The 24,947-nt window shown below is 31.0% G+C and overlaps 2 protein-coding genes across 2 annotated transcripts; both read right to left on the minus strand.

Annotated features, from left to right (window-relative positions):
- Positions 1–84: 84 nt before the first annotated feature.
- LOC143235616 (uncharacterized) lies at positions 85–2,075 on the minus strand. The gene is made up of 2 exons (XM_076473850.1): positions 1,733–2,075; positions 85–195 (listed from the first exon to the last, which is right to left on the minus strand). Exons 1-2 carry the CDS (start codon positions 2,073–2,075, stop codon positions 146–148), a joined length of 393 nt encoding a protein of 130 aa, XP_076329965.1. The 3' UTR covers positions 85–145.
- A 4,101-nt stretch (positions 2,076–6,176) lies between these two features.
- On the minus strand, positions 6,177–22,677 carry LOC143233067 (rho guanine nucleotide exchange factor 11-like). The gene is made up of 6 exons (XM_076468947.1): positions 22,568–22,677; positions 14,839–14,897; positions 14,644–14,721; positions 13,425–13,681; positions 9,835–10,062; positions 6,177–7,128 (listed from the first exon to the last, which is right to left on the minus strand). The coding sequence occupies exons 1-5, from the start codon at positions 22,646–22,648 to the stop codon at positions 9,941–9,943; spliced, it is 597 nt and encodes a 198-aa protein (XP_076325062.1). The 5' UTR covers positions 22,649–22,677; the 3' UTR covers positions 6,177–7,128; positions 9,835–9,940.
- Positions 22,678–24,947: the final 2,270 nt, after the last annotated feature.

Here is a 24,947-nt window from a genome sequence, read left to right on the forward strand (position 1 = left end):
CCATGTTATTTAACATTTGCATAACACATCCAAAAAAAAGTTTCTATATTTGTAAAAGAAAAAAAATTATAGAATTCTATCATACCTCAGCAACATACTGAAATTCTTTCCTTGGAATCTGAAAAATCTGGGAAATGAGTTCTTGCTATTCTGCCAAAGCATCTGCAATTTGTTGATCTTTGCGACGTAACATTTCTAAATTAAACAAGATTAGTTAAACTATTGAAATTAATTTAGTTCAAATTATGTTAACGATTTTTACTAAGCTGTTAGAGGTACATGCTGGTATCTTGAAAATGTTTTTAACATTTTGTAAAAATTTTTAAAAACACTAATTGCTACTGAATTAGTTCTAATCCTCTTATCAATTTGGCAAAACATACGAATATATTATTACAAGATCAGACCAACTTTATGAACTAATAACAAGCCAATCCTGACCACTACTGACAGTACAGCAAGGTGGACATGAAACTTATGCACGAATATATATATTTTTTTTATAAATTAGTTTACTCTAGAAGCACAACATTATTGTACAAGATACAAGTAATACACTCAAGTATTACAAATAATATGGTGAAAAGTTAGTATTCAAAAGTACACCTGTATATGAAAAAAATTAAATTTCAAAAAGAGGACTTTAAAACTTTTTGGTATAAGTTTTTGTGATGCAAGTTTGTTTTTTGTTGTTTTTCTTCAATATCCTAAAAACATGACCATGGTTAAGTTAATAAAGCCTACAAGAAATAAAATAACCTGTAACTCCAATTTTATCACTATTCTGTTAAAGCTAATAGAGCTTCCAATTTTAGTAGAAAAATTTACTTTAGTCAATGTGACATTTACTTTCAAAGACACCAGCCAGTTGGTATACATTTTTTTTTATGTCAGCCGATTTTATAACAGAATTTTCTCTCATTCCAAACTGCTCTTCGTACATGGCAGTACTGCCTTTCACTTTGCCTTCATCAACCAGTTTTTAAATCTATACTATATTCTTTATGTTAATATTAGGCTGAGATCCAAGTTGAATCTTTCCATGCAAATGATGGAAAAAAAAACGAATTTACAAAACTTAGTGGCAAGACTGTCCTTCTAATACTAGTGCTGCCAGCAAGATGAATAACAAAGTACATAAGTTTGTACATTAACAATAACCCCTTCCTTTATACTGCATATTTTAATACTTCCATAGCTTTTAAAAACCGCCTACGAGTACATACATCATTCAAGTCAAGTCTGGGTAAAATCAATTTCATTTGGAAATTTTTCCAATTCATTTATTAATATTTAAATAACTTATAATGCTCAAAATGAACTATTTTAAAATATGACAAAAACAAATTATTTTTAATGCCAATTATGAAGTTAATCAGCGAGATCTATTAGCAATAAAAATACACAATGTTAATGTTTAAACATGAAAACAGTACCCGAATTCTAAGTAAGATAAACACACACAGTTTTCATTATGAAAAATCAACTGGATTTACTCTGATAAAAAAAACAAAAAACAGTGAAGATTGCCGAACTACACGTCTTTACTTTGCCTACAGTGTCTTATCAATTGGAAATGTCGTCTAGAAATACATCTGCTTAGAAAAAAAACAAAAAACTATATGTTCATTGTTTGCACATGATTTTGTTGTTTTTAAATATAAATGAACTGGGAAAACATCATGCACACAGTAAAATGATTTATGAAATAAATGATCTACAAGGTAACTACCTATTGGAGTAAGTACAGGTTCTGCAACTTGAAGAACCACACTTTCACTGACTTTAATCTCCAATGGTTCTATTAGCTGGGGTTTGACTGGAACATGAAAAAATTTTACTCTTTCAAGATTCTGTTGTTCTTGGCTATCTTCAACTGAGCTACAAGGTGAAGGAGCTTCTTTCTGTGGTGTGACTGATGAAGTACCCTTCTGTGGATGATTTTCTGTTGGTGGGAGTTTGGGACTAGATATTTCAGTGTTAGGAACACTATGGGAGCTGCTATCACTTGTTTCTCCTGTGGATTCCACACCATTGCTTACTTCAGAATGTGAAGATTCTAATGATACAGGCATCCTAGGTTTATGACAAAGTTAATTTCTTATTAATTCTCTCAACACTGGCTCGGGCAATTTAACCAACCATGTGATCTCTTTGTAATCATTTAATATCATTATAGATTTAATACTTCTAATTTTCAAAATAGTTGGCAATCTTTCAGTTAATGTGTCTTTCATGTACAAAAAATAATTTTGAATAAAGTACTTTCAATAAATTAAAATAATGATTTCAATGTATAGTCCATCAATATATAGGGTATTTGTTTTGAACAGTCCATGTGCAAAGTGATTTTCATGTTTAAATTAAAATAGTTTTTTCATGTCAAAAATTTCAAGTTTCACTTGTTTAATCTCTAAAACCTCCTAAATACATTTCAAATGTTTATTTTTAGTAAAACTTTACATTTTATCTGTTATTTTCTCTACCCTAACTATATATAAAGTTAGTCAATATGACTGACCTCTTAACCCCCTGCCAAATTGAAATAAGCCCCCAACTACTACCTGCACCATTATAACTCGCATATCACTCTGGAAATGTGCAGTTCACATTAAACTACTGAATTGCATTACCAATGAGTTACTGCAAGCTGTTTGCATGTGTAACTTATAAAATTATTATTATTTACTTTATCTGATCTAAACTTAATGTAAAGAGAGAGATCCTTAATTCTATACTTTACTTTTATAATAATAAATAAAGAATAACCATGGAAAACAAAATATAAAGCAGTTAGCAAATCATCTTTTCTCTTGCTGTCAACTGTCAATGAAATTAATCACTCCCTTTAACACACACCACACCAATGGTAGTAATGCACTAAATAATTTTTATTTAATTCAATAATGCACCAAAGAAAATAGACTAACAACATGCAAAAAGTAGCCAATTTCCCCTTATAATTTTTCAGGTTTTCTAACTATGTGACAAGAGTTGGTACAAAATCATCCAAGCTGGTTTTTAACTTTCTCACAGGAATAAACAGCGTATTAAGTAAAATTGATGACGTTATACAATACTTTATTTGATAAATGTTATACTAATTGGTATAACACAAATAAAATAAGCTTAGTAAAACTTTAAATATAAGACACTAAAATCTTTTGTCATGTACAGTAAAGGATACCCATTGCAATAGGGTTAAGTGAAATATGCATTGTACACAGGAATATTTCATTTCTTAAAGGTTTTCATGCTATTTAGAAAGCAGATATTTAATCTTCAAAAACAAGACTCACTTACATTAACTATTTTAATCAAAGTACAGCAGTGATTATGTTTTTCTGCTAAAAGAAGAATCAATCAATAAATTATCCTTAAAAATTAAATCTAAATAAATCAGTTTGATTAATATTTAGTAAATAATTTTACCTTAAACCTCAACTACTCTTTCTCTTTATAAAAAAAAGAGAAGTTTTCTTTAATAACTGTTATAATGAAAGTTTAAAGTTTGGTGTTCATATGGTTCTAAAAATAATATCAAACTGCTAATTTTAAAGCTTACACTTTGTTTTTTGCCAGAGAATCTTCTGAAATATCTTCTGTTCTTTCAGACAACAATGTGGAGGAATCCTAGGCTTTGGCTGATTGGCCATGTCTCAGTTTGTGAGCTTCAGAGGCTTCTGTGATATACTTTAACCACCTATTAAAAATAAATTTTATTAACAGTGAAGTAAAAGAAGGACTACATAAAGCTTTATCTAAGTAAATTCTACAGTATTTTATTAACACAACCTGATTTAACAAGCAAAATACACATTTCATTGTACAAGTCCCTGGTTACACCATAATTTGAAGCATTATGTTCAATCTTGGGGTCATTACCTTAGGAAAGACATTCAACTGTAGGAAAGAGTTTAGAGGAGAGTCACCAAAATGGTACTTGGGATGGAGGGGTTGTTATACGAGGAGAGATTAAGATCCTTAAAGTTATTTTTGTTGAAAAACAAAAAAAATTAGAGGGGATTTGATCAAAGTGTTTAGGATTGTAAAAGGAACTGATAATTGATGCATCAACATTTTTCATATTTGAGAGCCACAGTTACAGAACCAACGGACAATTTTATATTTAGACAATGTAGAAACTGTGCATGTATGATGAATGTTAACACTTGCTTAAAGTTCACAAAATAATTTTTTTTCATGGTACATCTAAATAATCACTAAAACCTTTAGAAATCGGACTGTACATTCTTTAGCTATATTACCTGGTATTCAAGATACAAAAATTACTTCAAACTAAATGAAAAATGTTTAATTTTAATATAACATTTCAAAAGGCATAACATACATAAAATAACCTTAAATACTGAATAGTGGCCAGTGAAACTATATGAATTTACATTAACAACTACATGTTTTGTTTTTTGTTTGTAAAGGTGAAGATAACCACACTTATTGTAGACAACATTATTCTGTACATCAACCATTTATCAGAACTTTAAAATTTTTTAATAGTTTCCTTTCAAGGGGAAATCATCTATCAGCTACATATTTGTTGGTTAATAATAAGTCTATAACAGACATCAAGTAAAAACATGTTATAACAAAAAGAACTTATGTTTAAATATATTCTTTACTTACACTGCACATGCCAAAAAATAAAGATCAGTTCTTACATTTTTCTTTCTGAAGCTGATGTGGCCACAAACTCATAGATGGCATGTTGTTCAGATGTAGAAACAAGAAAAAATCCTTTGCTATCTATAATTTGACAAGTTATTATAACTAGTTCATATATCAAATATTACCATCCAATTTACAAGTACCATTTCTTGAAATACCTTTATTAATACAAGCAGAATTAAAGATACTTTGGTATATACTTCTAAATACAAAAATAATTTTAGTATGTTATAATAGCTATAAACAGGAATTATACAGTAATACAAAATGCTACTTTAATGAAATTGTTTTACAGGAGATAATATACAAGAGTACAGTATGCTATATTTATTAATATAAAATACTAAATGAAATATAACCTGTAGGATTTACAGTAATATTATTTGTGAGAGTAAAATATCTTTTGTTTTAAATGCTTACAAAAACACACTATCAATAACTTTACATAAGGTCAAGTACCAATTATTAGATCGGAACGTATGTTGAATGTTACAATTTTAGAAAAACATGAGAATGCTTAATATGTACATGAAACACATGAAGAGAACAAAAAGTTACATTTCAATTGGATCTTGTGATCTCCAAAACTATCAGAAATATAAACTTTACAATTAAACTTTTAAAACTCCTTATAATATATTTGGCTATATAATTACTGCTTTTCTTTAAATTTATTTTTTTTCTGTCACATATTTAACTAATGGTAATAATTCAGCATTCCAAGTCCAGTGATAAATAACGGGCCTTTCTCAATTCTCCACTCCCTACAAACATTACTTTTAATCACTATACCTTACATATTACATTTTCAACAGTTTTCAAATGGTCAAATAAGAAAAAGTAAACTCTCTACACATCTGTGATAAAAATATCTAAATAAATGCAAGTTTTTTTTGTTGTTTTGAGTTTGAAGTTTATTTTACTGACGACTTTCACTAAGATTAGCAGTCAAATGCAAGAAAAACTGATTCCTTGTAACAATAAAGAAAAAAAATGTTGGCTGTCCAGCCCATTATTTTCAAAGCATATTTTTTCCAACAAATACTTGACTGTTTTTGTTTGTACATCTAACAATGACTGGAGTTTAACAAAATTCTTCTCACAGTTTCAAGAAGACTAGAAAACTTTTTTCAGAAGATAAAGATAGCCAGTATTATTTTTAAATATATTAACTACATGATAAAAAAAGTTGGAGCATTGAAGCTTATTGATACAGTTTCATTACAATTAATTTCTTTGTAGTATCTTCTCAATGTATTTTATTTCTTAATATTTATTTCCCTTCATATAAATCTAAGAGCACAAGTTAACTACATTTGTAATTTTTGTCTCTAAATGATCTGCATATTTTATAAAAAAAAACACACTCAGCAAATATAACTTGCCTGTGGCCACGTTTCTTGTAAACAGGTTTTGTACACGAAGTATTGGGCTGTGGGTGACTTTGGTGTCTTCTCGGCCTGACATCAGATTGTTGTTGTGGAACTTCAACAGCAACTTATCATCCTGTTTCTGGAGCAACACAAGAAAGTCCTCATGTAATACCACATGCATCTCAATAGTCTTTTGTTTGTGTAGCCTCCAGGTCAATGAACCCTCGTGGATCAGCTTATGCTTCATTAAGTCAAGGTGCTGAAAAGACAGAACTCACAAACAAAATAGTTTTTCAATTTAACGGTTAATAACCAAGAATAAACATTGGTTATTACTTCATGCATACATATTTCTTACTATTATCTATGACAGTTGTCTATCGTGTTTGCATTTAATTAATCAAACCTCCATAATTTATTTTAAAAAATTATTTAAAAGTTGAATGCAAATTTTGATATCTGGAATTTTTGTAAATTATTACAACATACATACATATATATTATATATACTGAAAATTCTCCCAGATGTATTCTAGCTTTAAACAAGACCCACTTTCTTATTACTTACTTACAAATTCCTTGAATATTTTATTGGACAGAAAACTCAAAATGTTTAATACAACAGGCAAAACTGCATATACACTCAGATTAACTGATTACTTGGGTCTTTATAACTAGAACTAATTTATGAAGTACTATTTATACACATACACAGAAAAACAAAACATTTTAGTACATTACAACTGCATTGTCTACATACTATTATCAAATTTAATGAGTACTACATTTTGTAATGTTGAGGTATTCCTTCCTTCCATAGAAAAAACAGCATAATGACTTATCTACCTTGAAGGTATACAACTACATACTTTGATCATGAAAATGCTTACGTGATAAGCTTGAACAATAGGTGCTTTAACTTTCTCAAAGGCACTTCTGTTCATTTTCTTTTGAAGTTCATCAAGTCTGTGTTCATTCTCTGATTCTTCAACAGCTTGATTGACATGTGCCAGGATTTGTTTGCTACAGTGTACTGCCTGCAGTAACCTCCTATGTTCTTCAGAATTCTCTGTGTAATAATATTCAGTAAAAGAAGTTCATGGAGCATACATACATACATGTGTGTGTGTGTGTGTGTGTGTTTAAAAATAAGAAATTTAGTAGTTGTAAACACTTCTTATTCTCAAGAATTTCTAACTGAAGTTTTAAGATTTAGACTAACACACTGCTAGGATATTTTTAAATTGTGTTTTGCCATATTGTCTTTTATGATGGAAAATATATCAAGCACTTATATGAATACTAAATGAAAATTTACAAAATCTCATTGTGAGATATTTATCATCATGACCATTTGCATCTGCATAGCAATCTTTACAATATTAATATGATATTAAATCACATTACACTTGTTTATGTACTTCTGTCCTGTCTTGAACAAACAGAATATTAAAAAATTCAAATATACACTCCATAATTTGTACATATTCCATTTAAAGATGTTTGAAAGCAATGAAACAGGATTTATACATCATTAAACATGGCACAGGATTTAGACAATTTTTTACTTAGAAGATTTAGTACACAGAAGCAAAATCATTTACCTATATAAGCTTTAAGGATGTCACAACTGACGGTTTATAAAACTAGTGTAAAAAAGATACAAGTTAAGTCATTAAAACAAATTTTGTTGTTTGAGCAATTTTCTAACTAAAGCACAACTTGACAACTGCACACTAAAAAAACCACCCATTTTTCAAATATAACACAACAAGTTTGGACAATAAGAGTGAATCACTTACCACAGTTTTGTTTAAATGAACTTGCAACACGGCATCATGTTCAAAACTTTTTGAAACTATTAAACTAAATGGTGAGTTAGGGTTAATAAAAGCATTATTTGTTACTGGCTTAGTGCTCTAAAAAGGTTTGTTGTTGAAACAGTGCAGAAACACTAGATCAAAAAATCGTTTTCAAGCGTATGTAAATTATAGTACAAACTTCAAAATCAGTATTTATTAGCTCATTAAGGTACACAAACAAACAATGCTTACACATACATTATTATGTCACAGATAATTATAACAATTTAAATACACTACAGATTATATTACAGGGTTTAAAGAGGCAGATGTAAAAGTACATGAACTTATAAGCTATTAAGGTACTTCCAATCCAAAAATTACGATATTACACACACACACACAAAAGCACAGTTGATGGAATATTTCATAGTTACGTGGTGTATATTTTGCAATATTTTCTAAAAGAAGAGGGTATTTGGTTAGTCTCTGAAAGCCTGTAGCAATAATGTCTTTTAGCTGTAACCTTCTACAGAGATGATTTGCTTCAGCATTTTACAGTAAATCAAATATACAATAAAAATATTTACCATAATACAAAACTGCATTGCTCAACAATAAATCTGACTTTCTGAAACATGCTCAGTAACATGATACTTTTCCAAGGTCACAGAGTAAAGTGTTACTGTTCCAACATGATTTACAAACAAGAATCTTACTTGTATTAATACTGCAGACTTTTATTGTACGTGTATTAAAATATGTCATGGCACGTAATTTACAGATTACTATAGCGTACAATCACAATTTTTTTCAAGTCTCCAAATCCACACGAGTGCATATATGAATTCTACTTACATTTTCTACATCAAATTGCACAAAACTACAATTTACAAAAGTTTTAATTAAACTTAACAATTTGGAAGATGTATTGTGATGTTTCTTAACCTTGAACCAGCCAATTATAATATTTAATACAGTAAGATAACACAAAATTTTGAGAGGTTTGGATTATGTTCAAGTAAAATGAGGTTTAAGGATAAACAAATAAAACTATATAAATTTTTTTGTTGAGAACAATATGAATACATAAAAACACCAGTCTTACAGATAAGAACTGTGCCAGCTTTTGTTCCTTCTTCTGCTTATTCTTAATAAAAATAACACTCACGTAAATATTCTTACTTCCACTGAAGTTATTTTAAGAATGAACTGTATATGTCTAAAACCTCTAAGCTAAACAGAAGTTAATACAAACTAGTAAAACAGTTTTAGTGTTTTATTAGTCTTTGCAAGCATTAGATTTGCTAGGCACAATCTTGATAAAAAAATCAGTAAATACATTTGTTAAGCTTTGTTATATAAAACTTTAAAATACCCCAGTTAGAAAAAAAATAATTTCAAAATGTATATTCCATATTTAAGAGAAACACAAAAATTAGGTCTAAAAAATCCAGATTTAAAATAAGGCAAATTAAATAACAGAAATTTAAGTGGAATAGACCTATCATCAATACAAATGTGAGAACAAGATCAGACCCTTTACAAGTTTTATCTTTCCTCTCAATACAAGTATTTTGCTAGACCTTAATAAACAATGAAATATCTAAAGTGATCTAACCCAAAGATGTATATTAAAGATCCAAGACAATTTGTGGATTTTATATACTACTGAAAATTAAACAAAATGCCCAAACACTGGCAGTGGATATGTGAATTCTAAATGCCAAATACTGTATAAATGTTATCTGACAGAAACTTGTCATATTCTGAAATTCTGTAAGCATCAGGAAAGTTGAAGTTTTGTGCTTCCTACAACTACATAAAATCTTAATCACCTGAAGGTTCAACATCACATTAACTTGACATCATCTGGAAACCAATTCAATAAATATGATTCTGTGCTAGAAACAGACACTATCTCAAATAAATAAAAGATATCAGAGCAACTTGATTACGTCAGTAAAACTCACCATTTCCAGCATGATGTCTCCAACATCACCAACCACTGGCTGTTCCCGCCTGCGGGCTTTCATTTTATTGTTGAACCTATTGTGGATTTCCAGCATCTCCTCCAAGTTAGGAAAAAAGAAGATATAATTGATCTGATGGTAGAAGCTGTTCCTGCTGCATTGGCTTGAAAAACAGCCTATCTAACACTTTCAGGTTCCGGACATGGGTGCGTTCCGTATGGAAGAGCTCTGAAGAAGTAATAATTTACTTAAACTTTCAAATTTCTAAAAACTTAACTCCACCATCATGTCATGCAAACAAGAATTTCATATTTTCAACCACTTTAAGAGCTATGATTTTCTTATTCTATTAAAGAACAAAATGTTAATATTAATAAACTGTATGCACTTTGTACACACATAAAACTAAGAAAACAGAAACTATGAAATACTAATAGAAAGATACATAAACAAAATCCGAAATTATAAATATGAAACAAAAGTGATCAAACAGGTTTCAAAAATCTATTAAATCCAAGAATTTTTTCAAAATACCTCTATTGTTGTCAAATTACAACAAAACCACATCAATCAAATACTATAATAAATGTTAACTATATTCTTCTAAGGTTTTCACATACACTTCTACATCTATCTGCTTCACAACAAACCACTTTTTATTCTAGTCCTTAAGATACACAGAAATATTATAAAAATTGTTAAAAAACAAATGGGTTACATGCTGTAAAATCAGACTTTAAAAAAAAGAACAAACATTTATAACTACACCCACCAGATGCCACTTGGCAATTATAGTTGTGTGTGTAACACAAATAAATACAAATTATAAATATATCAACATCACTAATCAGTGATGAAATTAATCTAATGTAATCTAAGCCATAAAGCAGATTATGTCTCTATGTCCATTTGTAAAGACATATTTCCAATTTTCTGACATTATCTCTGTGAAACTTTCAGGGGTCCTTGGAAATTAAGAAGTGCTCACTGGTAACTTCTAAACACTAGTGTTATCACATCAGGTACCTTCTCAAAACCATCCAAGTCCCTGAAAACCAGCAGTTCTTGAAAGAAAAATTTAAACTGTAGCAGAGTCTAATTTCAGGCATTTATTTAAATCTTTTATTTCATTCATTTTCTATTTTGTAATATTTAAAACTTAAATTTACCCCCTTCCTTCCCCAAGCTATTGAGGTATCACCCTCTCATGAAGGCAAAAAAACACATTCTGCATCTTGTGTAGGTACCTCTGCTCGATGGTTAAATGAACACAAACCATGTAACACAAAAAATATTTCTAAAATATGTTTACAAATTCTAAACAAAAAAAAAAAAGAGTATCCAAAAGTCACAAACGTGTAAAAAAGTAACTGCAGAATCAGCACCCAAAACTTTTTTACATCTAACTTTCAAACTGCTGGTGAAATGCTAAGGCAAGAAATTTAACAACAACAATAAAACTGGAAGAGAACTGTGCGTTTAAATCCATAAAGTCCTTAGATGATCTAACATCTGTCACCTACATTTAACTGCAGATACTACAAGTCATCCCAGAAGACCAATTAAAATGCTAAGTACCCCCACAAAAAGTGTAATCACAAATTTCACCAACCCTTGTATTTTAAGACAGATAAAATAATAAAACTATAGTATTCTTCCGTATAATTTACAAAACACATTACACGAACTCTTAATCTAAACCCATGGTTCCAAAGTTAAATGATCATGAGTGCAAAATAGAACTAAATTATCCATCCATACAGTTCAATACGTTACAGTAAATTAGTCCAATTATTAATTATTCCATATTTCGCAAACTAGTTGGACTGACTAGGACTAACAGTTACATGAAGTTAGTTTTTAACTAATTTTATCGTAGCTGTTATTATTTAAGTCATTTCTTGTCAGTTGAAATGTTCTGATTTATACATACACAACATATTCTCTATACAGAAACCAAAGTTTAATGATAAAAGTATGAAGACAATGGAAACAACATTTAACACTTCAGATGACAACAGTGATTTAGTATTTCAACATTTTGGAATATTCATATTCCATTTTGAGCAAGCTATATTAAACAAGATAAAAATATAAAATAAAGAAATGTCTTAGTTTATAACATTACAAATGGCAATGAAATAGTAACACTGGCTACTTCAATATTTTTAAAACATTTACCCAAGATTCCACATACCATTATTGGACATTTATTTCTAAGCAATATCTAAATATTATCTATCAAATTATCTGCAAATTTCTCTATTCCAAAACCATAACTCATCTCTCAGAGAAAATTTATTTCACACGTTAATGTCACCTTTTAGAAGAAATGAGGTACAAATTCAGACAGAAGAAACAGTCTATAATTCAATGTGAATCAGTAAAGAATGAGCTAAGAAATAACATCATGGATTGACTACAACCACCTACTTAACAGTTTTAACACCAGAGCTACATCCTTTCTACAACACACTCACAACGTTAAAACAAATAAAAGTTTTCCTACAAATATAAGCAACACTGATCCTAACAAGACCATTTTAACTTTAACATACTCACAAAACCTTGTAAAAATACTTTTTTGTGGTTTTGTGTTTTTTTTTGTTTTTTTAACACAATAATCACAAATTAAAATAATATATAAACACCCTTTATATATATAAACACCCTTCAAGTATGTTAACTTAGTATCTACTTCTCTATCTTTCTATGCTGTGTTTAAATATACACGATACCACTCACACTAGCAAAACAGCATGACAATTACAACTACAAACCTATGGAAATACAGGGGTATCAAACTGTAAAACAACTTTAACATCTTCCAGACACCACAACTGCACATGCATTGAAAGTAGCAACCACATCATTCTGATTAAAAATTTCAAAATCATTTCACCTTCATCATCCAATAATAAAACTTTTAATTATAGAAAAACTTATTGTAAATTAATTTCCAACTCTAAATAGTAACACAACACCAGTTACATTTGTTCTAAATAATTTGTATAAATCTGATAGAGTTTGGTTTGATTTGTCTTTTGCACAAAGCTACACAAGGACTATCTGTGCTAACCATCCCTAATTTAGCAGTGTAAGACTAGAAAGAAGGCAGCTAGTCATCACTACCAACTGCCAACTCTTGGGCTACTCTTTTACCAACGAATAGTGGGATTGACCATCACATTATACTGTCCCCACGGCTGAAAGGGCGAGCATGTTTAATGTTACAGGGATTCGAACCCCCTTCTGATAGAGAAACTATTACTGTAATATTTATATTGCAACCTATACCCATCCTAACATTTATTACTTATTTCACTTTTTTTTTTTGAAATGTTGGAACTTTCTGAATTTCAAAAAGTGTTTGCATGTTTTATCTTGTTTAACATATCTTGCCAAAGATGAAAAACATGTTTATTCCAAAGTGTTCAAATATTAAATGTCTGTTACCAACTCAAGTGTCAAATGTTTGATGTTAAATTTACATTTATTCATCATGTAAAATTTAAATACAGTAAGCAGTTTGTAGCATTAATTTATCATACTGATACTATAACATAAGTGATTAAAGTTATCCATCTTACCATTTATCACATCTTGACGTTTCTTTTCTTTGGGCTTCATTAAACGTAGAACATTAATATTCACATTTTCTTGCCATCTGGGAGGATCGTTTTCTGCTTCCAAGTCTGAATCATCAAACTGGTGAACATGAGAAGACAAAGAAGACCCTGAAGAAGGCAATGGTCCAGTGGAAGGAACGAATCCTGGGACCGAGTCAGCAGGTGTTCCTCCTGGAGTTTTGTGTACCATTTCTAGAGAGTTGCTTGGACTATCAAGACTTCCAAGAAAGAATACCTCCAGTTTTAGTGTAATTCGAGTAACATCAAAATAGCACAATTAACACGATACTAACTATGATACTCAGACAGCATTACAAATGCCTTATGATTATTCCCATAACAGAATTCAATTTTAAACTTTTACAATTTTGTCATGAATGTGCTAATAATATAATTTAACATTTTTTGGAAAAAAAAAGCTCAATTCATATAATAAATTTTGTTTCCATTATATTATACTTAATAGGAATGACTTATTTAAATGCACTGTTTTTTATACAAAATCACACACTTTAAAATATGGATTTGTATTTAAACTATTTCCTTAGTTCTTTTGTAAATTGCAATTTTCATACCAATTAACATTTGACCAAACCTAAGATATTGAAAAACAATGCTTAAATCACAATGCCCAAGAATTCAAGTTCTATAATAAGCAAAGATCCTACATTACTACAAGGTAATCTCTGGCTGTAAAACATTGAGATAATATAACTAAAATTACAGTCAATCTTACAATATGACATCAAGAGGTTTGGTAAATTTAATATAAACATAACCAGTACTTAGTGAAAATAACCAAAAAGCAGTATTAACTCATTTCTTTATGTGCATATTCAGTTTATACGAACATATTACTACACCAGTTACATGACATTCTATACCTGACACCACTTTTATATTCAATGAATTCTAAAAATTATTGTTAAATTAAATGCTTAAAAATAAGAACCATAACTATTCAAACAATCATCATAAACTTTTGTCACCTCCAAAGAATCAAGTTTGTACTGCTGCCCACAATGCAATATTAGAACTATTTTGTCGTGTTTTTTTTGGCATGTATTGTGATTTCTAATAGTATAATTTTAAAAGCCACATTGTTAAGAAAACATCTCACAGTAAAAGTCTCAAACAAAACTAATATATTTAAAGAGTTTGTGATTATCACAATATTTACCTTGTAGATAAGCTTGAATTAGAAGAGCTTCCCGAATTGTTGAGGTCTGAAACATTCTTCTCGTCAACTTCTGCATCACTGTGGTACAAAATCAATTTTAAAACATTAAAATAGCAAAAAAAGCTGCATATCTGCAATTTTGTTTTTCATATGTTGTTCCAACTTCTACAAATGAACAATAAAAGAATTTCAAACCTTTTTGACCTTGGAATATTTGGGTCGCTCCATATCTTTAAAGGTACTCGACTTTTTCTCTGTAAAATCAAAATCAAAAAGATAACAAGTGTGGTCAGCATACTGTAAGACTTACCAAACAGATAAGCCCATAAATGGATAAAAGTTCTAATCTTAAAAATGAAGTCCAAAGTCATTATTATTATGGCATGAAACTTGAAATTAAAAGTACAAAATCTGATTGATAACAATATATATGCATTTTTACACCAGCAGGTTTTCCATTTATTACTCTTAAATAACAAAACCTGAATTTGTTTTTTTTTAAATCAAGGTACACCTAAAATATTTCCCTATTTAATTTTCATGTTATGTGAATAATTAAGAGCAGTTGGGTTAAATGTTTAGAAAATACATCTGTCTTTTGAGCAAGATAAAGATAAATGGAATTATAAACATCATACTGCAGCTGAAAATACAATAAAAACTATGTTAATAATTTATACATGGTATTACCTAAAAGATATTAGCCTATATGAAAAAAAAAAAAATCAAGAGAAAAATAATACTTTCATGTAATTACTTTAGGTTTATTTCTACCACTGCATACCTATTTCAGTCTAACACTTGTAGAGCTGATGTAGAAAATAAAAATCTTAACATTTACATCATGATAAATTTAGTTACTTTTACTATACAGTCATGTAAGTCTAAGTTTAAGATAACTAAAAGACTTAGCATATGTCCAAGCTGAAATATTGTTATCACACTAATTCCATTTAACTAGGAAACAGCATTATAATGATTCTAGCATCACAAAAAATTAATCTACAAAAACAAATATATAAACAGATATTAGTAACAAACCTTACAAATCATACTATAATGGAACTATTAGTTGAACAATACTGTAATAACTTTTTTTTTAATACATGATGTGCAAGTCCTAACTTCGTGAAGTTTTTACCCTGTGTGCATGTAGATTTGCAATAGGAGTTACAATTTTACCAATTTGCCTCCATTTCCATTGCCAGCTTTATTGTTCTCCATTCTCAGGGTGCAGATACATTCAAATATTTCACATGCAGATCAGTATAAATATGACAGAACTGTCTGTTATATGTCTATGTAAATACTTCACAGGGTGTGGATGGATTTACACGAAAACTGATATGGAGGTTCATTAGGTCCATGGACAAATACAAAATTTCCATTTTGCAGGAGTTTTTTTTTTTTTAATTTTATGTCAAATTTGAAGATCCACCAATAGGAGCAAAGTGGTTAAGTCCATGAGGAGATACATTCAAATTTACAGTTTCAAGTTTTGTGTTTTGGTGTTTTTATGGACAATATGTTGTTTTTAAATAATACATACAGAAAATAACTTTTCACGTCCTAAGCTAACCTTTCATCAATCACAAATTTACATAACTTCCATCCAGGGTATGGATACCCCTGCTAATAAATTTATGAAATGTTCATTTCTGCTAACAGCAATTAGATGTTATTAAACTAGTCATAAATTCAAAATTCTAAAGAGCCAAAAAGGAGTTTATTATCTATCAAGGATGTCCCTTCTGGCTCCAAATTAAAACCACCCTTTTCTATTCAGTTAAATTTTATGCCTCCACTGCCATTGAAAGCAGCTCATTCCAAATCCCAAAGACTGTTTTGAAAATAATACTGTCTAAACTGCAGACAACTCCTACACTGCCAAAATTTAAGCTAATGACTCCTTGTTCCATTGTTTTCGTTGCTAAACACAAAACGTTTGATGGATCTATATTACAAATACCATTAAACACCTCAATCAAATCCCACCTGATCCTTCTCCTTCCCACCGAAAACAAGTTTAGAAATTTTAGTCTCTTTTCTAATGACCATCCCACCATATCAGGTATCATCCTAGTGGCTCTTCTCAGGACTTTCTCCAACAATTAAATGTCCTTCTTAAGGAATAGAGCTCAAAACTATATACAATACTCTAAATGAGCCCTTACAAGAGATCTATACAGTGAAACAATAATACCCCTTATCTTGTATTCAATATGTTTATAAATGCTACTCAAAATTACAGTAGCCCCATTTATAACTACAATACTTTGTTTAGATGTCCTAAGCAATTTTTATATCACAACACCAAGATCTTTTTCTTCAACTACAATATTGAACTTATTCCCGTGTAAATTGTAACAACAATTTGAACTGTGAAAACCCACATGCATCACTTTACATTTTGGACAGCTAAACATCATCTATCACATACTGGCCCAATACATCAAACGACTTACATCTCCTTGAAAGTCTCCTGCACCTTTTATACAATTAACCAACCCCAAAATTTTAATGTCATCTGTAGACTTCAATAATTTTGTGAGTCATTCAAGAGTCAATATCATTAATATAAATCACAAACAGCAAAGGATCCAGTGGAGAGTCTTGAGGCACACCACTGGTAACTGTGATCCAGTCATATCAAATTACATTTGTTACAACTTTCTAGTTTCTACTCTCCAGCCAATTTTCTATAACATTTAATAATATTTCTCCCACATCCACAGATTAATTTTTTGTAACAAATTTTTTGTGAGGTACCTTATCAAATGTTCTCTGAAAATCAAGGTAAACCAAACTCACAGCATTTCTTTCACCAACTCTTGCAATGACATCCTCAGTGTCAGAAGATTTGTTAAACAAGACTTTCCCTTAGTGAAAATACAGTGGTTCCTTAATACTAATAAACAACTTTAAGTGAACATGCAATGCATCTTTAATCATATTCTCCAAAACTTTTCCAATTACTGATGCAAGACTAAGTAACCTATAATTGCCTGGGAAATGTTTATTACTTCCTCTAAATACTGGACAAACATCAGCCAATTTTCAGTCTTCTAATACTTTTCTACAACAAAACAAGCTATGAAAATATTAGCTAGTAGTTCACAAATAAAGTCGTTAAGTTCCTTTAAAATTCTAGAATACAATCTGTCTGGTGCAGGAGGCTTGTGAATTTTTAGATTCCACAACTTTGTACCTGCACCTTACTTCATAAAAATTGAAGAGAAAATATAATTTAATAACCAATGCCATCTTCCAAATATCATTTTTTTTTTTTTGTATGAGGCTCAAATCCACCCTATCATATTGCTTATCCATCACATACCTAAAGAATTCCGTATTGTTTTATTCGCAGCCAACCCTCTTTCCTTCACAGTGTTTGCCCTTTTAACTTCCTTTTTAACCCGGTCTTGATTTTCTATAGTCCTCCAAGTCATTGTTTTCAGGAAGCTTAAATTTCTTGAATAAATTATGTTTATACACTGACTGAACAACGTGGCATTTGGATTAAACTGAGCAGTGTTCTGACAACGAGGATTTCCCTCATCACATGGTCAAGCTAGCTAAGGTTTCACCTCAGTTCTACGAGCAAAAACATCTGGTGGCCAAGAAGTACTGGATTTTTATATATGAGTACATGTTGCTGTGAATTGTGTATCACAGTTATAAGTCATACATTATTGGTAACATGATGTACATGTGTTAGACCATGTTTCACTTGAATTTAACCAACATGTACAGGTTCCTTAATTACAACGTGTGACCAACCTTACGTAATACGTAAACACATTTTCTGTATACTTCGTCATTGCGTGGACTCTCTTACTGCAAGTACAACAGCCTTTTGTAAGCATTTTATACTGAATGATCACAGTTTTAATACGAGTACAATAGCCTTTCACAAACGTTTTATACTGAACGATTACAGTAAATAAGTACTACAAACTATCTTAAACAATTTGTATTGAATTAAAGTTAATATTTCATGATAAAATATAGGCAAAATTTACATTTCCAAGAAAATAGCTATGTTGAAATTTATATTACAACGTATTTAATGTTTGATTTGGTTATCTGGCAGTCTACATTTTACAATAATTAATCAATGTACATGTTTACAAGATCTAATCAAGTTTCCAGAATGTAAAAGCTCTGCAGATGTTATAGGATTAAAACAGAATTGTGTGTTACACAGCTGATTGAAACTACTCTTACGCGACATAAATTATGAAGTTTTTCTGAGAGTTGTACTATTCACAGAAAACAAGAGGAGATCCTCAATAGTTGTGGGAACTTGAAATTCTTTGTGGAAATATTAGAGTATATTAAATCATGACTTCTTTTTTTATTAGCTATATTTTTGTGCGCTAGCGTGGGGTGCACGTGCACCCGATTCGATTTTATTATTCATCAACGTCATTACAACAACCTACCCTCAAACTGAAATTATTTTAGGCAGGATTAGAGTAAATTAACGATACATTGGGCGCGGTCACATACAACAATAAAAACGTTTGACCTCCCGAGTTCAAAATTCTAATTTGATCTCAAATCAGTCAAGAGATGACAAAGCTACGAGATAAAATGTTGTACTTGAAAAAAACAAAGAACCGTTATGCCGTAGCTAAGAAACTTCAATCAAGATTTGTGTTCAAGAAACACTAACATTTTAGAGGGGAGGTAATATCTTCCACACAATCAAATCAGACCCTTCTGAACAAGATCTGACACCCAAGCAGACTCCTCCTAGACCATTAAGAATAAACAAATGACGAGGGCTACTGAGAGCTGGGGATTTAATACAAAAAAATTGAAAAGTTTTATTTTATGTCGTAATATACATCATTCACTTTGACAGCTTACAGCAGTGTGAGAAGTCAAAATTTCCTTGTACTGCACCATATTCTGCTTTGACAGTATAGCTAATTCCTTACACCCCACAAGCCAGTTCTACAGTGATAAAACAGCAGGCTGCGTATTTTAGTGAACTTCTGTTTACGCGCGACTTTCTCCATTAACAATCATTCTGGCACAATCAGATGGTTATGGTGCTTAACACGTAATCTGAAGATCGCGGGTTCGAATCCTGGTTAGCTGTAGGACAATTTGTTTTTTCAAGTTTCCTGTAAAAATTAAACTTTCCCGTACTAACTGCAATAGAAACTTTACAAGGCTAGCTGACTATTCATATACGAACGAATAATTTGGATAATTTTCTCAAGGTAGCTGCAAAACATTTTTTACTTATTTTCTTACCGCTTTTCCATACGAGAGTGGCCCGACGTGGCCAAGTGGTTAGGGCGCTTGACTCGTAATTTCAGGGTTGCGAGTTCGTATCCGTTACACCAAACATGCTCGCCCTTTCAGCTGTGGAGGCGTTATTTGTGACGGGAAATCCCAATATTCGTTGGTAAGAGTGTAGCCCAAGAGTTCTCGGTGGGAAGTGAAAACTAACTGCCTTCCCTCTAGTCTCACAGTCGAAATGAGGGACGGCTGGCACAAATACCCCTTTGTGTAGCTTTACGCAATATTAAAAACAAAACAAACACCATAAACAATGCTATACCAGTACTGTAGCTGGTGTTAATTCCAGATGAAATGCAATTACAGAAAGAAATTAAATTCTTGTTTTCATTTTTCCTTTCTTTCAGAGTGAACTTCGATAATGCAAGTTGTATATAATCTCATTTAGAAAATGATGTCAAACGCAGAATTTAAGAGCATGCAGTACTGAGTTTCATGATGCTCCTGCTTTAGAAAATACTTTCATGTGGTAAGAGATACGCGTATAATATGAAATTAGGCTTTTAAAGAAAATAAACTTTAAATCACTATGGTAGTTTATTCACTTTGCGACGTTCCCGACCAACCGTTTGTGTTTTTTCAAGCCCGTTGCTCAACCGTCCCTCAGTAGAAGTCCGAAATGTTTTCAAAACAAAGCAGATTTAATGAGCATTCCAAATGGAATTATTAAACATTTGAGCACACTGTTCAAAGTTCTCTTTCAAAATTATAGTTTTGTACTGACAGACCCATGGCAGGTAATTAATCAACAGCTTCATAAAAGTGACGCAAGCTCTAGGTTTTGCTTATATAATTATTTATTCCAAGTCTAATAACGTCACGAAATATGAAAATAGCTGATCACTGGTGAAAGAGGTTTTGACAAAACCTTTACCAAAGTATACTCTTACCCTGGGAATAGACATAGCCATAGCAAATTATGGTAAGCAAACAGTTTACATGTTATAAAAAGAAAGCTTAATGCAATACGATACAGTAAAAAGCATTTACCAATAAAATATGCTTCTATTTTACAAGTAAAACTTACAAGCCAATTCCATCTCCATTACAACTTTTGATTATTTGTAAGTTTTACTAAAATACATGCAGGTACTGTTAAGAGTAATTTTTGAATTTGTATTTTATAATTTGTTTCAATCATGCATTTAAAGCCTACAGAGAAACGTATTTTCAGCGAAAATATTCAAGAACGAGCGGAATTATGGAAATGATAATTTCGGGTACTAAAAAACTTGAATGAATCTCATAAGCTCATTTCTTCATTTCTTTTGTTGTTCCTTCTTGATAAGTATTAGTTATCAATTAGAAAACTTACAAAATGTAAAATGTTATTACAAACTATGAATAACTGCACTGTGTAAAATATGGCTAATTTTCAAAAAACTATTACAAAGAGTAAATAGGAAGATTCTAATTGCAAGTCAACTAAACACTGTACTTAGCAGCTAATACAGAATAAAAACAAATGTAAAAAAAAACTATACATTTTACAATTTTATTACCATCTAAATAGTCAAATGAAATCAGCTTGAACAGACAAACACCAGTCAGGACAATAACTTACAACCAACAAATAAACCTGGTTTGTAATCATGAAGTAATGATGTTCTGATGTAGCAGTTGTCAGATTACTTTCTAGTATCTTTCAAAAAGTGTATATATTTGTTTAATTTAATATATTTATGTTAAATACATAACATTAAGAAAAATGATACAACTCAGAATTAATCTCAAAACCAATAGCAATACATGTATAAAATTTACTAACAAGGAACCTCTTGGTCCACCAAGGCAATCCCCATCCATAAACTTGCAAAAATCATGCCTAATCTTTTCATTCTTATATTTATCAAGCCTTTCCCCCCTTAAATTAACTACATACACATATGAATGTAACCCATTCCAAAGACCTATCACTCTGTTTGAAAAACAAAACTGTTAGCCTAAGCTGACTCCAACCCTGCCATAATTTATTTTCTGTTCCCTTGTACAAGCATTTTCACCATTACATACAAAAATAAAATGTGGTACACTTGCAATATCAATTCATTTAACAATCTTAAATACTTGAATTAAATCCCTTCCATCTCTTCATTTTTATACAGGAAACAATTCTAGAATAAGTCAAAATACCTAAAATGAAGTTGATAACTCTGACATCAAATACATAAATGGATGAATGACATGAGAACCTTTACCTTTCCTTATGCATATAGGGTTAATCTAGTTGTTAGTCAAAATCTGATTCCATAACAAAACATTGTTTTTTGGACATACTGAAGTTTTTGTATATCTGCTACTGCAGAATGAGTTGAAAAATCAAGATTTACAAGCACGGTACAACAGAACACATGTAGCTAAAGGAGTAAATCCAAACTTCTTGAAGGAAACAGTTCATGGTTTAATATCAGATGAATCATGTATACTGATCTTTGTAACTGAAAACCAGACAACTTTTTTATCAAAACAAAAATTATGCATAAATCTCACGCTATATGTTTACATGTTAAGGAATTACAATTAACATATCAATACCACATTTTCTGTAAAACTAAAACGGACAAAATAATTACATAGTCTCACAAAATAGATAAGTTATAGTACTTACTAGACTTGCAGGCTCACTGTTGCTAATGAGATAGTACATGAAAACAGCTAAATGGGCCTGATGCCTCAACAGCTTCCACATTGCATTAAATGGACCATGGTTTTCAAGAAGACCCTATACACCAAAAAATACTGTTAATGAATATTACTGATACTTCAAACTATACTAATCCTAAGCAAAATGCTTCAAGATAGATGGTCACTATTCTTGAACATGAATTCCAACAAAACTGGAAAGCACCACTGAGTTACCAAATATGCACCTGCATCTCAAATATCTTAGGTACAAATTAATTTAATAATTTTTGCAACTTTTAATTAAAAAAATATTTCAGAATTTATATTGTCATCTTGTAGAAACTTTCATATCTATGTAAATTTGAGTCATAAACATTACTTTCTTTTTCTTTAGGATGGACAGAAGAAATTATAAAGTGTAAGTTTATCTTTGCTAATAAACTATCATCCCTTGAAAGTACAACGATTCACATCTTTTTACTCATGACTTCTTTTTGTTAGTGGTTTCAATGCTACAGTTCTTCACTATTACACATTTACGGTATTACAGCAAGTGTGTTTGCAATAACAAATGAGGTTCAGCTGTGGAAGAAAAAAATATTTGTACTGGCAAAGCTACTAAGGTTATCTACCCCATCCCTAATTTTAAACTTCTGACAAGAGGAAAGGTAACTGGTCAGTTTTATCTTACCACCATGCTAAAGGATAAACTCTCTCATAATGCATCCACAGTTTAAGTTGAGCGTATGTGTTTGTTTGGGAAAGGAGTGATGGGTGGATAGGGGTGTGGTGTTGTAGCATTATAGTTATTCAAATCCAGCTAACTGCATCAGAAATACAGGTCTCTACAAGTTCCACCCACAAGACTTGAATAATGTCTAAACCAACATTTAACAAGAAATTACATTAATTTGGTAAGAAAACAGAATCCAAGCCAAATCTGGAAAAGCCAAAAATTAAACCGACAGGGATAATTGTGTTGTCACCATTTACTAAACATTTTTTACTCAGATGAAAATTTTGAATACGGTAAGGGTCATGGTGTGTCAAATTTAAGCAACTTTGAATGTGGTCATCAGAAATGGCCACCTTAGCAGAAAAGTGAACTTTTTGAAAGCCTTCAGGTTATAATGTTATTTTATTTTATTTCTGTCAAGACTTCTTGAACCTGTCTTTTTCTAACTGCAGAAGTCACTAAATTTAATATTTTTGTCAGGATTGCTCTACATCATTTTTTATTTATCATGGTAAAGCTGTATTCTCACATATTTGCAGTTAAAACAACAAAATTCCAAGATATAATTGAATGAGAGTAGTCTTACCATTAGCAAACACCCTCTTGTTAACTCTGTTGCTACGAACTCAATCAGACCGAGCTCAAGACCTCAAACTCACCTTTATTAATTTACATACTAAAAAAAATATCCAATCTTCCTCTGAACCTTCAAGAAAGTTCCCAAACTTTCAGTAAGCATTAAGTCATCTGTAGACAAAAGTAGTTTTTTGGTAAGTGATTTCACTAAGTATTTCTTCATAAATGTATGAAGTCAAAGTATTGACTGCTACTAGTACTTAGTTATTTTCATGCTAAATATCACAAAAATTTTCTTCCTTGAAAATCTCAAATTTCATCTATGTAATATCCAAAATCCCCTAAATTTAAAATATTCTGTAAAACAATATATGTTATTTTCTTTACCCTAACTCTATATAAGAGTGGTTAATTTGACCAAAATTCACAGCCACCAGAATAAACACAAAATAAACGTGACCAATGTGTAGTCTAGTTAGGACAACTTCCTCTTTCTGATTCTTACAGAAGCAAGATGGCCAAAGTCCAATATCGGGTTTTATTTGAAAAAAGCTTGTTTTCGCGTTGCTCACTCCAAGTCGACTGCCAGCTGGCATGGAGCCGAGCCTTGAATACAGGACCATAGTCCATGTACGGAATAGGCACAGTGGTGATAGTGCCAGAGCAGATAGATTTAGCTGCCGTGACTGTAAGCTCGTTCCCGCGAATACCAACGTGGCCTGGTATCCAGAAAAACTGGATAGAAGTAAATGTTAATGTGCAATGGGCCAGTTGGTTTTGAATATCAGTGAAAACAGGGTGTGAACCAACGTGAAGCGATTCCAGGGCCAGTAGAGAACTAAATGAATCAGTGTAAATAGTGCAGTTGGAGTACTGCTCAGCTTCAATATGATCCAGGGCAAGAGAAATGGTGTACCGTTCAGCAGTGAACACAGAAGCTGTAGAGGAGATTCTGTGCGCAACCACCGAACCGCAAAAAACAATGGCAGAGCCCACCTGATTTGGAACCATCCGTATAAATTGGAATAGAAAGATTGTTCGAAAGATGTTC

Source organism: Tachypleus tridentatus, chromosome 12, assembly GCF_004210375.1.
Source record: "Tachypleus tridentatus isolate NWPU-2018 chromosome 12, ASM421037v1, whole genome shotgun sequence".
NCBI lineage: Eukaryota > Metazoa > Arthropoda > Merostomata > Xiphosura > Limulidae > Tachypleus > Tachypleus tridentatus.

Excerpts from the sequence above, each read along its gene's own strand:
- LOC143235616 (XM_076473850.1), bottom strand. The coding sequence starts at position 2,075 with ATGCCTGTATCATTAGAATCTTCACATTCTGAAGTAAGCAATGGTGTG. Across the intron at positions 196-1,732 it reads ACCTGTACTTACTCCAATAG|AAATGTTACGTCGCAAAGAT; the intron begins GTAGTTACCTTG and ends TGTTTAATTTAG.
- LOC143233067 (XM_076468947.1), bottom strand. The coding sequence starts at position 22,648 with ATGTGGAAGCTGTTGAGGCATCAGGCCCATTTAGCTGTTTTCATGTAC. Across the intron at positions 14,898-22,567 it reads ACAGTGAGCCTGCAAGTCTA|AGAAAAAGTCGAGTACCTTT; the intron begins GTAAGTACTATA and ends TTGATTTTACAG. Across the intron at positions 14,722-14,838 it reads AATATTCCAAGGTCAAAAAG|TGATGCAGAAGTTGACGAGA; the intron begins GTTTGAAATTCT and ends TTTGTACCACAG.